Source organism: Histomonas meleagridis (genome assembly GCF_020186115.1).
Source record: "Histomonas meleagridis strain 2922-C6/04-10x chromosome Unknown scaffold_61, whole genome shotgun sequence".
In the NCBI taxonomy this organism is placed as follows: Eukaryota; Parabasalia; order Tritrichomonadida; family Dientamoebidae; genus Histomonas; species Histomonas meleagridis.
This window is the reverse complement of record NW_027150931.1, coordinates 1,614,100-1,629,516: the sequence shown is the minus strand read 5'-3', so window position 1 is coordinate 1,629,516 and position 15,417 is coordinate 1,614,100. Positions and strand designations below refer to the sequence as shown.

The following is a 15,417-nucleotide window of genomic DNA, read 5'->3' as shown; positions in this document are numbered from 1 at the left end:
AAGTCAAATATAATTTATAAGCATTTTGATATACCATTCCATTGGTTTTACGAATATCAATACCATGGTTTGTTAATTGAATAAAATCAATTTTTGCTGGAATAAATACATATGCCCATGTATTACAATTTGATTGCAATTTTTGATTTATATAACCAAATTTAATTGTTTTACCGTTTAGTGTTATGATTTTTGTTGGTTGTATATCCAAAAGTTGCAAACCAAAAAGGATAAAAAACATAATGACAATTAATTGTACGGTTTTGACACTGTTTACAACCCAAATTTCACATAATTTTGAATGTATGTGGTGGATTTTTTTCAGATTGATTCATTGACATTCAAATATTTGATAGGTACAAACCGTCGTCATAAAATGAGAATTTCTTGGCGGCACAAAGTTACCGGAATTTATACCAAAATGGTGAGTACATTATGTACAATTTAGAGCGATTCCGCAGAAAAGGTTGAAGGCCTCCTGCTGCAACTCCTTTATTATTGTCGCACATGGAAGGTCCTCCACTCGCGGTGATAAGGTTGGAGCAGCATTTTTCAGGAGGTTACGAAAAGCCAAAAACTGAGCAATCAATATTTTAAGTTTTTAAGAAAATACAGTCAACGAAATATGCTAAAAATGTCAATCCATACTATATTGATTGGGTGTATTATATATTATTTTTGGGAACTTTTTTGACTGCACCTCTCATTTTTCTCTAGTGATTTAGTAACCAGTGATACTACAAATAGAAATGTAAAATAACAACTTTCAAAACCACAAAACTTATCAAGTTATTCCATCAGAAATGTATTCGAAATTAATTAAAAAATCATTTTTAGCCACTAAAATTTGTTCAAATTTTAGTAACAATCAACAAACTTACAAAAAATTTAACGAAAAGAAAAAACAGATCTTGTAAAAGATACTTATTCACAAAGACATATTATAGAATATTATACTGATGAATTGTTTTTGCTTTTTATTCATTTCACTTTCATCAAATTTTTCTATGAAATTTTCTGCCACTTTTCAGAATGAGTTCACATTTTTAGATTTCCAATGAGCGAAGAAGAAAAAAAAGCAGAAGAAAGGAAAAACCATAGCAAGGAAGAGATTATAGAAATATTTAAAACAACAACTAAAAACTGTTATGCTCCTATTGTTGAAGATAAAGATTCAACTGACCCCAGGGTATCAAAGTTTGGTGGACGTGCTCCATATTTACCTAAAGATGGAAAAATCCACAAATGTCCTGATTGTGGTGAACCTACTTCACTTGTATTTTCTTTATATGTTCCTACACTTCCCGAAGAGATTCAAAACTATTTCCCAGAAGATGAACGCGAAAGTGTTGTCGCTGGGTTTAGTTGTGAATACTGTTATGAAGGTCAACATGTGATCCGATATCGTGGAAGTGAAATTAATGAACTTCTTTATGATGAAATTGATGAAGAACATGAATTTAACGAGCACAGGGTTGTCACCAAGTGGGAACAACAACAAATGATCATTCAAGATACAGATTCATTAGTTGAAATACATCCAGAGCTTACGCAAGACGACATTGATCTGATTAATGACATGATTGTAGACACAGATTTAGAAGATCTGAGGAAAAAGCCTCCAACATACTTAGGTGGATGGGCAGATTTCGTTCAAGGAAATGATCAGCCGGAAGGAACAGTTCTTTTGTTGGAAATGGAAGAATCTGAGGCATCAACTAACACGTGGGGAGATGCTGGTACAGCACAGGTATGGATGACTACAGGAGATGATTTTGGTGATTTCACCATGAGATACTCGTGCTGTTAAAAGCAATTTCACAACAATGTTTTTAAAAATACCACTTAAAAATGTAGAGTTCGTATATAAAACTTTGTGTCTTGATGATAATTTGAAACTGATTTAAGGAAATAAGTCAAAATATCTTAAAGAGATTATACCATAAGGAATTTAAATTTGGATTAATTGAACAAAAAACCTTAATATTAATTGGATGATGTTATTGATTAAATTAAGCATTAAATCTTTCTAGTTAACAGCATTGCTTTTTAGCTTGCGTGATAAGGGGTTATTGTATGTTGTTATTTGATGAAAAAGAAAGATAATCGTAATTAGTAATTAATCAAATTTGATTATAAAAAATCGAACCATATTTTAGATAACATAAAAAAACTAAAATGCATGTGGTATTATTTAAATGAGTAGAAGCAATTTTAAAAAATACATCTAAGATGATGATCAATCATGATTGGACATCAAGAAATGAAGCTTAGCAGGTAACACTTTTAAATGAGGGATTCAATTTTTGTGGGCCATTTCAATTTCAGGTTGAAAAATTGCGATAGCACGTTCTTTTTGAACTGAAAAAGTTTTCTTAAACCAAACACTTTTATATGGGTTGCTCAGCAAGCTCATCAGACGATGTACATCGTGGAGAAAAAGGAAGTAAACCAAGCTCAGGTATCAGTGTACCATGCTCAGTTAGTTACGATTTTCACAAAGTTAAATATGCTGATTGTGAAAACTTTGTTGTTTACGCATTAAACAATTATCCAAAGACAATTAATGGACAAAAGCTAACACAAATTATATTTATTTCTGGTAAAGGAATGCACTCTGAAGGAGGAAGTAAAGATAAACCAAAGCCAGTTCTTAAACCAATGATTCTAGATAAATGCAAAGAACTTGGATTCAAGGCTATTGTAGATCCAAACAATGAAGGTCAGATTCTTGTGACATTGAAATAAAAATAATACTTTAAAATGATTTTTTCCACAAGCAATAACAAACTTATTTAATAAGAACAACCTCGTGTTTAATTAGAGTTAATAACCAGAATATACGACTTCAGTTCATTGATTAAGTTAAAAAATTGTAAGCATAAAAATAAATAAATAGAATGCAAGAAACAAAACTCTTTTGTGCTTATTGTACAATTTTTGTTTTTGAAATAAATTTAAGTTAAATAAAAATACATAATTTTTATTATGCTGATATTGGTGTTAGATGTGTTACATTATTTCCACGAATAAATATTGATCCATACGTACTTACCTTTTGACTATTAACATATTCTTCAGCTTCTCTAAGCACAAGATTAAAAAATCCATCAATTGTGCAAAGAATTCCTTGAAATTCTGTTCCAGTGTTCAAAACTATTAAGCAACGGTTCCCTACAGCCTTCTTTAGAAAAGTCGTAAGTGCATTTTGTCCTTGATTTGCAGACATTTATTGTGATGAAAATAGGGTGGTCAAAATATTCGGGCACCCTGTTATAGGGGCACCCCAATTCCTAGGCAATAAAAAATGCACTTTGACTTTAAAATTAAAAGATATATCAATATGTTGTCTACCAAATATCAAAAAAATTAAGGTATATATATTAATAAGTCTTTATTATTCAAATTCTTTAAAATTTCGGTTTTCATTTTAATGAGAGAAATTTTTTGTTTTAATCATTTTAATCATTTTAATCATTAAGCAATTTATGTAGTTTCTTTTCTTCAAAATTATTTAAAAATAGTCACAAACAAACCGTTTATTATATTTCGACATTTGTTAATTTTGATAATGAGAATTGATTTTTCAACGATTCCCATTCAGCCAATCCTGTATTTATTGGCAACCCTATAGTTATGTCCCAAGAAGCCTCCAATTCCGTCTCACTTCGATAAGAATCGAAATTTGATGCATAAGAATTCGAAAACGAAGTTGGTTCTGATGACACATCAATCAATCCGTCGCTTTCGTTTTCTTCTTTTTTATCTTTTTTAATATTTCTCAAAAATTTTTTCTTACACATATACCAACTAACGTTCAAAGTTTCTCTCATAGCCGGAAACTTTGATAGCATTCTTTTTATATCATGTATAGGTTCAGATACGTCTTGTAACACATCTGATTGCGAAATCGTTTTCAATAACTTTGTTAGAGATGACACTTTTGATGGGTTCGAACCGTCAAATTTTAACGTTTTCAGTTTTTTTGATGTGTTCAAAAGTTTGACAAGTGATTCGAGACCGTTATTTCCAATGTTATTATCAGAAACATCCAAATACTCAAGACAATCCCTTTGTTGAAATATGGGAAATAGCTCATTTATGACTAACGCATTCCGTCGTTTTGAGTATCCTTTCATTGATAATGATAATATGTTATGTCGTTGGATTAATATGATCATTGAATTAAGAATAGAATGAGAACGTTCATCGCTATAACGACAATAGTCTAAAAATAACTTTTCAATTGTGCCAAATTTAATTAAAAAAGTAAAAAAACGTGAATCAATCGGATTGGATTGCCAATAAAACGTGATGTTTGAGGACGTAGGTGGTTCGGAATTGGCACATTCATCGAACACAACATTCCATTCTTCTTGGGAAAGATTTGCATTAGAAAAATCAACTGTAGAAGAGCGATTGTATCGAAACTGGGTACAAAGGGATATCATATTATAGGCCGTCCATGTAATTCCTGACATGTTAATGATATTCAGAGTATTTGGAAAACAAAAAGATTTGATAAATTCTTTGGAAAGGTTCTTAGAAATGTTAAGGTGTTTAAGAAATGGAAGATTATGAATGTTTTCAAAGATTAATGATATGTCGATTCCAACATTCACCAGTTCGAGTGTTTTAATGTTATGATCTGAAACATATTTGAAGAGGCTACGAGTTAGATTAGGTGAAAGAATGTTTAAATTATTTTTAAGTTTGAAATGATTTAGGGATGATAATTGTCCTTGTGATCTAATAAGCTGATGAATCATAGATGAAGTAATACTACATTGGTTAAATTGAAGAGATTTAAAAGTGCTAGCGGCTGGTGATTGAAGAAGAAGTGAAAAAACTTGATCATCAAATTGGCACTTAGAGAACGATAGGTTAACGGTCTTCGTGTTGGGGAGCCCCGTCGTAAACATATCAAAATGATTGAATTTTTTGATGGATTTAATCTTAACTGTTGTAATAGATTCATTAGCAGAAATAATTTCTAATAAAGTTGCAAGAGGATGTTGAAATTTAGTACAATCAACTTTAATTGATTCAATATTTGTTGTAAGTTTAAGAGCTGATGTTAATGGAGGATACATTTTTTGGTCAATTGGTATTGTTGTAAGATCAATATAATTAGGATGATCTTTCGATTGCTGAATAAGAGCTTTTATTATTGGCTCGTGAACTGGTAATTGTAAAGAATGACAATATGAAACAAATAAAGACATTAGATAAGATTTTTCACGCCGGCGCTTACGGGGAGAAATTTTAAATGGTGTTTCTATTGAAAGTGAATAAGAAGAAGGAAATAAGCTCTTGAGATATGATACTATTCTTGTAGTAGCATCCTCAAGATTTTGTAGCTGAATACACACCTTTCTCTGACCAAAAGTAAACTGTAAGTTTCCTGGATTTGATGCAACCAAATTTGTCAAATTAACCCATGGAAGTATATTCGAAATTTTTAGATTTTTTCCAATAACTGTCCTCTTTAGGATGTATAAAGCTGATTGTGTTGCAACAATAAAACGCTTTTTTTCTTTGTTTTTCGAATTTAATTTTTTTGCCCATGAACTGTACACATGAGGCTCTATTTTCCTTTTAACATGATAACTATAAAATATTTCTGGAGTTAACATTTAAACATACTTTTATCTGTTGGGCTTTGCACCTCGCTCAGCATTTTTAGTTTTCACTTCAAAAGTCATTAAACGTCTGCTCTCACTTTAAAATAGGGAAATCGCGAAACAGAAAAGATTTACTGGGAAAGAGAATGATTTTATGATAAACTAATCGATTTTTACTAAAAGATATTGAAGCCATATTGTTCCTCAAAGCTATCATTATCAAGTGAATCATCAAGAGAACTCTCTTGAAGATGGAAGACAAAAATCTTGTTGGCCTTTTCATTCAGGAAGAAATACAAGAAATTAAATGTTGAATCCATGGCAGAAAATGGATCCGGACAATCTGATTGATATTCATATATGTCACACATTCCAATTTGTATTTCTGAATCAATTGCTTGCCACACCATGTTAGAAAGATCGTTTGTGTCTGACAAGTATGAAGTTATTGCCCAATGCATATTTAGTCTTGCTTGCTCTGCTGATTGAATTAACTTGAAGTGCCACGGGCATAACATAGAAAAATCATAATCTGGAAATGTTGTTTCTAATGCACTTTTTAATGCAGGAAAATGTATTGAAGAAGAAAAGCATTCTACACTATACATTGGATTTCCCATAAAGGAGTCCGGGCTTGTACCAAAAGAATACTGGAAAGGTGGTCTTTCGTAAGAATGAGTCCGAAAATCCACAAAATCTGTTGATTCAACTTGATAAAATTCAACTCTCGAAGTTAAATTTCTTCTTTCGGAGCACTGCGCGGAAAGAATCTGATTGAGAAGTGCGATGCGATTGTTCGTCAAGAACTTCATTGTTTGGAAACGGACGAAAAACTGTTAAAATTGAATAAAAAAGATTTTAATTCAGGAAAAAAACGCTTTTTTGCTTTGAAATCCGTTTTTCTTTAAGTTTTGATGGGATTTCTCCATCCCAAGCATGTATATGAAGAATTGAAAATGTTATTGAACAAATGTTTAAAAACAATCCAAGATAAACAATGGGTTTGCGATGCTACTAATCATTGTATCATATAAATGAAAAATTTTTACTTTTGCAAAAACGAAAAATAAACGGCCGACTTCTTTTCCCGCCGCTTTTAAACTTTGTGATTTTTATTCATAAGTTAACCGATATATCAGTTAAAAACACATTAAAAATTTCTGAGCACACTTTAAATTATTTTAATTATAAAAAGTAAGATTTTTTTTCTCTTATCAATATTGTTGAAAATGTATATTACATCATTAAATAGAGAACTACTAATTTCTACAGTGGTATTTCATATTTAATAAATAAAGAAGACGATGTTTAATATGAGAACACCATAATATTATATTTATTTTAAAATATAACTACTAACAATTTAAAAATTTATTTAATTATGATGCAGATTATACAAACTAATTTTTTAAAAGTATAAGATAGTGTTTATATAAATTATATAATTTCTTTAATTTTTTAGCATGCTATTTCAATTTTTAGTCATGAATGTTTTCAATTCATTTTGATCAGACATTCGACCAAACAAGGACACTTTTCAAACCGTTTATTGGCACTTTTCTTAATAATTGGGTGCATGGACGAAGAAACCCTAATTTCACAACATGAAAATGGTAGCGAAGAAGAAAGCTCAACCGAACCACGTGCACCCCACAAGTTAAATTTAAGATATGTTTTAACAGCAATTATAATTTTTCTTTTTCTCTATATTTTACCAATCCTTAGCTCATACCCATGTGCACATACGTGTTTTGCTATTTTAGTAACGTCTTGCTTTTTATGGATTACAGAAGCAATTCCATCATTTGCAACAGCATACTTAATACCTTTTCTAAATGTTGTTTTCAGAACTGGTGTAGATCAAAAAACTGGGGAAAGGATTCCAGCAAGTGAGCTTGCTCAGGTATATACATCTTGTTTCATGAATCCAATCATTTTTGTTTTCTTGAGCAGTTTGGTTCTCAGCACAGCGTTACAGAAGCTCAACATCACAACCAGAATTTCAAATTTTATTCTTGGAAAAGTATCTCCAAATCCCAAAACGATTCTTCTTGTGCTCATGTTTTTAAATGTTGGAATGGGGTCTCTTATCTCAAATGTAGCATCTACAACTCTTACACTTTCGTTTTCGCTTCCAATTATACGTCGTCTCAATCCAGATGATCCCTTTATCAAAGCCATTCTTTTCGGAATCGCTTGGAGTGGTAACTGTGCTGGGATGCCGACAACTATAGCATCTCCTCAAAATGTGATTGCTTCTAACATTGTGAACCAGTCAGATAAACACATCTCATTCATTCAATGGATTTTGTTTGCTTTACCTCAATCAATTTTCATTTGCTTTATTGAATGGTTATATTTGGTCAAGCGGTTTCCGGAGCACCCCGGTAATAACGTTGTGATTATAAACGGTCAATGGAAAAAGCATGAAAAATGGTCAAATTTACAAATACAAGCAATTGTTATCACATTAATAACAATTCTTTTGTGGTCTCTTGGTGATAAGGTTGGGTCTATTTTTGGGCATATAGGTATTTCAGCAATGATTCCAATAATATGGTTTTTCAGTAATGGAACTCTCACTTTAGAAGATTTTAATTCAATAAAATGGTCCACATTGGTTCTTCTTGGAGGAGGTTTGGCTCTTGGGGAATCAATGAAGATTTCTGGATTATTGGATTTAATTCCAAAAGCCACAGAAAAAATTCTCTCTGGGATCTCACTTCCATTTCTGATAGTAACATTGCTATCATTAGTAGGAATTTTCGGTTCAATCTTAAGTTCGACAACTGCTGCATCTATCCTGTTTCCACTCATTATGGCCATTGGAAAAAGCACAGGTAGGCCACAGCTTCTTGTTCTTCTTTCTACATTGATGATAAGCGGTGCGCAGCTTTTCCACATTTCCTCATTTCCAAATGCGTTAGTTTCTGGAGTGTGCCCAGAAACTGAACCAAGCTTAGGAGAAAAAAAGCCATTTTTAAGTGGATCCGATTACATTAGGATCGGATGGCCAACATTGATAATCATTGTGATTATCATATCTATATTTGGATATAGTATTTTATCATTTCTCGGATTTTAATCGAGTTAATTGTTATTTATTGTTTCTATCATATCTATAATAAAGCATAAAAAATTATAATATTAAATTGATTTAATGTCAAAATATAAAAACGAATTGCGTATTTTAAAAAATGTATTTGGTTTAGGAAATTTATTCGTTTGTGTAAATGTTTGTGTTGCTATGCATTCTTCAAGATTCTTCATTTGCTTGCTATAATTCAAATATGAATTAGTTGTTACAACATATTCAGCTGGTAAATTATAAAATACATCTATTCGGTATCAAAATGTTGAACTAGAACATCCACACAATATATTATCACTAATTGGTTTCGTAAAATTCGGAAATGTAATGTTTGGTATTGAGAAACAGGTCAATCTCACATTTCAATTGAAGTACTTCCATTTGTAAATAATAATTTAAAATATAATGATTTTTGCAAAAATAAATGAATTTCGCTTGATAAAAATAAGAATTCCATAATAAAAGAGTTCCCTTTTTCTTTTTTGTTTCCTGTAATTCAACACTACTATTCGTGATATACGAAATGGGATATGGTTCGTGTTGATTTTTATATTGTCTCTTCAAGGAATATTATTTATTGGTTGAATTTTTTGAATACATTTAATGACTGGAATAAAAAAAAACATTTTATTGAATATATGATTAAATTCTTTCATTCTTCAATTATACTGCAGTGAAAAACCTGTAGACCGGTCTTAATATAACCCACTCATCCAGTGTTGCATTATTCATGGAGATCATATTTAGTATATATATTTATTAATTTTTTCGATTTAATTTTGAAATTTTCGCCGTCTTTTCTCGGAAAATTTTCCTATTTTCACTCACTTCACTAAGGAGAGCTTTAACACGAAAAAAATCTTTTTTCTTGATTTTCTATACATATTTTAATTAATTCATATTTTTGGGACTCAAAACTGAACATATATTAAAATTTCTATTTGCTAACAAAATATATCTAAATTTATGATTAATCTAAGATTTTATCAGCTTACAGTTATTTCTCTGTTGAATTGTTCTATCGATGTAAAAGCGCACTCAATAAATATTATCGATTATAAATGAATATTAAAAAAAAATGAGCAGCAGCTCTATGTTTAGTCAGAGCGGACTTCCCAAGCGCGGATTTCACCATTGTTATATCCGGCGTAAAGGATTAAACCGTCATCGGACCATGCGAGGGATGTGCAATCTGGTGTACGTCCGTTTCCAGACTTGCCGAGCTCTGGGAAGTTTGGTTGGACGAGGTCAATTTGGACTTTGTTTTGGATATCCCAAACAGCGATACCTTCATATGTGGCTGCGCAGATCCATGCACGTGTTGGGCATGCAGCAAGTGCGTTAACAACTTGTGGAGCTGTGAAGTTAAGGATTCTTTGACCTGTTGCGACTGACCACATTGAAACCTTATGATCGGAACCACCAGTGATGAGCCATTGACCGTCTGGTGTGAAGGAAACAGCTAAGACGCGGCCATTGTGTGCATCAATGTTGAAAAGTAATTCACGCTTATCTTGAACCTTGAATACTTTGACTTTGCCGTCCCAGAAACCAACAGCAAAGATGAGTGGAGCATCTTCAGATGCCATTGGAGCACAGCTGATGGAGGTACCCCAGGCTTCATTTTGGATGACATCCTTGCATTCACCAAGAATGTTCCAGATACGGATTGTTTTATCACGACCAGTGGAAATGATACGGCGGTTGCATTGGGAGAAGGCAACATCAAGAACATCCTTTGTGTGGGCATTGAAGATCTTCTTGCATGTACGTGTTTGAAGGTCCCAAAGACGGAGGGTCTTATCCCATGATGATGTGATTAAGTGAGTAGAGTCGCTGGAGAATGCAGCAGCAGAAACGAAATGGTTGTGACCAATAAGACGGGTGTATTCTGTACCCCAAGCTTCTTGGGTCTTTGTAAGTTTCCAGATAAGGGCTGTGCGGTCACGGGAAGCAGAAACTAATTGCTTGTGTTCATTGTCAACTTGGAGAGATGTGATAGCATAGTTGTGACCCTTAAGAACTGCACGTTCGATGAAGTGTCCAGCAACAGCTTGTGTTTGCTCTTCTGGTTCTTCTTGAACTTCTTGAACAGCTTCAACTGGTTGAGCCATAAATAAAAAAGGCAGACATGGCCGGGGAGTATTCAAAAATTGAGAACAGCCATCGTTTGGACTTTTTGATATAAATTTAACCCACCCAACAGCAACGAACGAAAAGGTGCAAAAATTAACACAATCTTTTGATATGAGTTAAATAATTATGCTTCTCTTTGTTGTGGCAATATAAAATTATTGGGTTTGTAATATTATTTTTGTTTGAATTTAATTATTAATTTTTACATTATTACTTCATTTAAGAGTTCTATGTTTTGTTAGTGCGATTTAAAGTGTTTGATATCTTTCGCCAGGAATTTTTTTTTAATGTTATTGTGCTTGTTTATGGAAATTTCCTATTATTACAATTAACGTCTTCCAAACATGAAGAACACAAAAGACATTGAAGAATCAGAAGAAATAGAAAACGCTAATAAACTAAAAACAGATCAGGATATCATGAATGAACTTGCTAAAAGTGATGAAGAATTTGATCAAAACAAAATTGTTATTGATGATGGGGAAGATTTTGTTGAAGTTGATGGAGTCAAAATAATACCATTCTCAATAAAGGATGAACTAAAGGAAGGGCATTTTGATAAGAATGGGTCTTATGTCCCTGATGCAAGTGACAAAGAAGAAGAAGATATGAGTTCTTCTTATTCATCCTCTGAATCTGAAGTAAACGAAGAAAAAGCAAGAGAATCACTTGTTGAGGCAATTAAACAATTATTACAATTAATCCCACCTGATAAAAATGTGACTGATGCTCTTGTTAATTGCAAAAATGATGATAAAAGACTATCAGCAATTACTGATTGTGCTACAAATCTTATGTATCTTGGCATTACAGATATTTATGAAGAATCAATTGATGATCTTAAAAAAAAGTTATCTCAGTACGACAAAGGTAACAAGTGAAATTTGTTTTAATTAATTTGTGTATATGACATTTTAACTAAACATCATGGAAGGTTAAATTTTTTTAAATGATAAAAATCCAGTGACAAGATTTTTTTCAATTGGTGGACGTTTAGTTTTATGAACAACCAATATGGATCAAGAAGAGCTTCAGAAGGAATAAGCGAATTAAGCTTGGCATGTAACAATAAAGGATTTTCATCACATAAGTCTAGTAGTTATTCTCAATCAAATCCATTTTCAACAAAACAAAAACAAATAAATAATGATAAGCAAAAACTGAAAACCAAAATATTTGATTATGAACCAGAAGTTTTTCAAAAAAATGATGTTACCCCAATTAATGTTTCACATCAGATTTCAAGTGATGATGAATTTGAAAATGACAGACATAGATTCCAAAACAAAAGAGAAAAAGAATCAAAATCTGTTAAAAAACTAAAATTTTCTCAAAATTTACCATCACATTACCAGCCAACATTAAATTCAGAAAAATACATAACAAATACAAAAATAACTAATGGTCATCAATACATGCAACAACCAAACACAAATAGGCATGAAATGTTCGTCTCATCTTTAAAATCCAATCCTAAAAAGAATCCAACCAAATCCAGTCAAATTCCTGCAACAGGTACAAAACTTGTTCACATAAATCTTGGCTGTACACTCGAGTTCATAACGAAAGATGAAAAATCGAATTTATTTGTTTTACTGAACCAACCAACAGGAGAGATAGTTTGGTGCTCTGAAAGTGACTTACGCGTTAAATGTTAGGAATCTATTTTGTTAATATATGTTAAATAAAATTTTTAAATTTTAATTATTTATATAATAATTTATTCAATTAAAAAATTTTAAGAAGCAATTACATGCTATGATCTAGGAGTCACAATTTTTAATTTTTTTTTTTTTTATTGATTTCGAAATCGGAAAAATTTCAAAAATATCTTCCAACTTAAGACAAAAACTTCACTCAATAAAATAAATAATAATAACACATACATTTTTTGTTATTTTGATATGTCTTTCAATCAGATTTTAATGAAGTTATTTCATTCATAATCGTTTCTCCATTTTTTTCGCCGATACTTAAACAAACCGCTGCGTAGAAATTTTATTTGAGTTGAAGTTCTTTCTTTATAAAACCGCCGACATTCTGGGGGATTGTTTTTATTTCCACTTTTTGAACACACGTCTCATATGACATGTCATTGAAACATTTGCAATGGATGATCCAATCCAAGCAATTGCCACCATACACCCGATTATAAACTCTGCGGCGAAAAAAATATTCTGGTCTGGGGATGTCAAGTTAAACCAAAAAGGTAAAATGCAACCTAGATATTGCATTTTATCAAATACTGGATTTTATTTATTTAGAAAAAAACAATTTCCGGCAGGTCTCCAGATTTCAAAGTACGCTAAACTTAATAAACTTAGAGGTATAAGAGTTAATGCAACTTCAATTCATATCAAAATTAGCAAAAAAGCAATTGCTTTCTCACATGAAAAAATTGTTGAAATCGCAGCCATTATAGGTGCTGTACTCCATAAGCTTTTTGGGAAATCTCATGTTACTGTTGATCCAAGTGTCAAAGATATATATAATTCTATTCAGCCAAAAATCGGTATTAAATCCGCTCTAGCTGACAGATTTGTATCATATGCGGCAGATGTTGTTAAAGCTCAATTTGTTGATCTTGCACAAGATTTATATCTTAAATTAGAAAAATCACCAACTTCCTTAACAGTCACTCCTGAAATTGCCACCTCTGTTTTTATGGATGTTCTTACAGATTCTGTTGCACATGATACCGAAGTTACACATCTCAAATTACGAAAACTTACCATGGGTTCATTTTGTCATTTTCTTAGTCGCATCTTTAAGCAAAGTCATTCCATCAATCAACTTTCTCTTATTGATTTTTCATTTGCTGGTTATTCCAATGATTCCGAAATTTTGTTTTCAGATGAATGTGTAATGCCACTTAAGACACTTCGATTTATTCGATCTGAACTTAATAGACCCGAGTTTACTCTCTTTGTTAGTGAGTTCACAACTTATAAAGGAGATATAACATCATTGCATATCGACTCATGTCTTTTTGACGAACAGACCATAGACAATTTGTTCGTATCGTTCTTTGATGCTGATTGTTTCCGAAATCTTGAGCATTTCTCACTTGTTGGTGGCCATATGCCACAACGAGTTGAGACACTTTATGTTCAGCTTTTAGGCTCTAATTGGATTGAGAAACATCAAACACTTAAAACAATTAGTGCCATGAATACTGAAATTAATAGTGATTTCATCCTTCCAGTCCTTACAATGCTTAAGAACAACATCGAATCAGTTAACTTCTCAGGATGCAAGTTCATGAGCCCTATCCAGTTCAACCCACCGCCATTTTCCACCCTCAAAGAAATCGACTTTTCAAGGAACAGTTTCACTCAGGATTCACTCTTGTCATTTTTCAAAGGTTTAGCCGCCGATCAAAACCGCCAGCCGAACGTTATCATCCTTGATGCGATTAATGTCGACAAAGGTATAGGACAAGTAATCTCAAAGCTCTCTGATATTATTTTAACTTGCTTAACATCATTCTCTTTTTCAGATAACTTACTTAATGAAAATGAAGTTGACGGATTTTGTAATTTCCTCAAAAAACAAAAAAATATTAATACTATTTACCTTTCTAATACTCTGCCTGCTAGATCAAAGAAATCATTGTCATTGATTTCAGATATATCAGAAAAATTACCACTTCAAAAGATAGTTTTGAAAAGCAAAAATAATATTGCAACAAAGTTCGACACTAGCTTTAGCAAGGCTTTAAAGGCTATTCTTGGGTTAAAGTCACTTACTTATCTTGATATTACTGGGCAAGAAATTGGTGACAAAGGTATCGAAATGCTAAAGAAATACGTCGAAAAGGGTAGCGGTATCAAAGAACTTATATTTGACGAAACCAAGTTTGATAATTGTGGACAATATATTGGGTTATTGAATTCAATTATGAACTCTTCAATAGAATTCTCTATTTTACCCGAGAAAGATGTTGCTTCTCTTGTTGAAAAGGGCCAAGACAAAGAGGCTGTCCAACAAATAAGAAATAAATTCGCGATGAAGTATGGAGGAATATTTGAAGAGGTATCAGGTCAAATAGAGTCTGGTGATAACAACATTTCATTGATGAGAAATGTATCTGAGCTTTTGGATAATAATGGCGAAATTGCGCCACAAAAATTGGTTTTGGAGATTCCAAAAGAAAGCTTCGATGCACTTGCCGTCAAAGAGAATGGCGTTGAAGATTTCTTAAGAGAGTGTTTTGGAGAAGTTGGGCAACCAGAAGACGATATCTTAGTGAAATCACTGAGGGAAATTGTGGCAAAAACTTCAATCAACAGAATTTTGCAGTAAAATGCGATGATCAAATTCGATTGAATTTATTTTATTTGTGAGATTGGGGTGCTCCAAATTTTTTACTGGTTTCTTTTTAAAAGAAATATATTTATTTATGTTCTGAATAATATAACACCAATTCTCCTATATGTAAGGGAAATGTTGAATTTTATTTCAATCTTTTTTGTATATGGATATGTTTGTTTTTTCGATTTTTGTCATGTAAATGACTTGAATTCAAAACTATCGGCTTTTTTGGAACAAAGCAGAAAAATGAAA

General features: G+C 32.0%; 6 protein-coding genes across 6 annotated transcripts; 5 read left to right on the top strand and 1 right to left on the bottom strand.

The window, feature by feature from the left end:
* Positions 1 to 1,057: 1,057 nt before the first annotated feature.
* GO595_010538 (uncharacterized protein) lies at positions 1,058 to 1,810 on the top strand (the record flags this gene model as incomplete). The annotated part of the gene is made up of 1 exon (XM_067913228.1): positions 1,058 to 1,810. One exon carries the CDS (start codon positions 1,058 to 1,060, stop codon positions 1,808 to 1,810), a length of 753 nt encoding a protein of 250 aa, XP_067769276.1.
* A 584-nt stretch (positions 1,811 to 2,394) lies between these two features.
* Positions 2,395 to 2,748, top strand: GO595_010537 (uncharacterized protein; the record flags this gene model as incomplete). Its single annotated transcript, XM_067913227.1, has 1 exon — positions 2,395 to 2,748. The coding sequence occupies one exon, from the start codon at positions 2,395 to 2,397 to the stop codon at positions 2,746 to 2,748; it is 354 nt and encodes a 117-aa protein (XP_067769275.1).
* Positions 2,749 to 7,200: 4,452 nt separating this feature from the next.
* On the top strand, positions 7,201 to 8,709 carry GO595_010536 (Sodium:sulfate symporter transmembrane region family protein; the record flags this gene model as incomplete). The annotated part of the gene is made up of 1 exon (XM_067913226.1): positions 7,201 to 8,709. One exon carries the CDS (start codon positions 7,201 to 7,203, stop codon positions 8,707 to 8,709), a length of 1,509 nt encoding a protein of 502 aa, XP_067769274.1.
* Positions 8,710 to 9,812: 1,103 nt separating this feature from the next.
* Positions 9,813 to 10,829, bottom strand: GO595_010535 (WD40 repeat-like protein; the record flags this gene model as incomplete). The annotated part of the gene is made up of 1 exon (XM_067913225.1): positions 9,813 to 10,829. The coding sequence occupies one exon, from the start codon at positions 10,827 to 10,829 to the stop codon at positions 9,813 to 9,815; it is 1,017 nt and encodes a 338-aa protein (XP_067769273.1).
* Positions 10,830 to 11,195: 366 nt separating this feature from the next.
* GO595_010534 (CD2 antigen cytoplasmic tail-binding protein 2-like) lies at positions 11,196 to 11,732 on the top strand (the record flags this gene model as incomplete). Its single annotated transcript, XM_067913223.1, has 1 exon — positions 11,196 to 11,732. One exon carries the CDS (start codon positions 11,196 to 11,198, stop codon positions 11,730 to 11,732), a length of 537 nt encoding a protein of 178 aa, XP_067769272.1.
* A 1,228-nt stretch (positions 11,733 to 12,960) lies between these two features.
* On the top strand, positions 12,961 to 15,156 carry GO595_010533 (uncharacterized protein; the record flags this gene model as incomplete). Its single annotated transcript, XM_067913222.1, has 1 exon — positions 12,961 to 15,156. One exon carries the CDS (start codon positions 12,961 to 12,963, stop codon positions 15,154 to 15,156), a length of 2,196 nt encoding a protein of 731 aa, XP_067769271.1.
* Between the last annotated feature and the right edge of the window lie 261 nt (positions 15,157 to 15,417).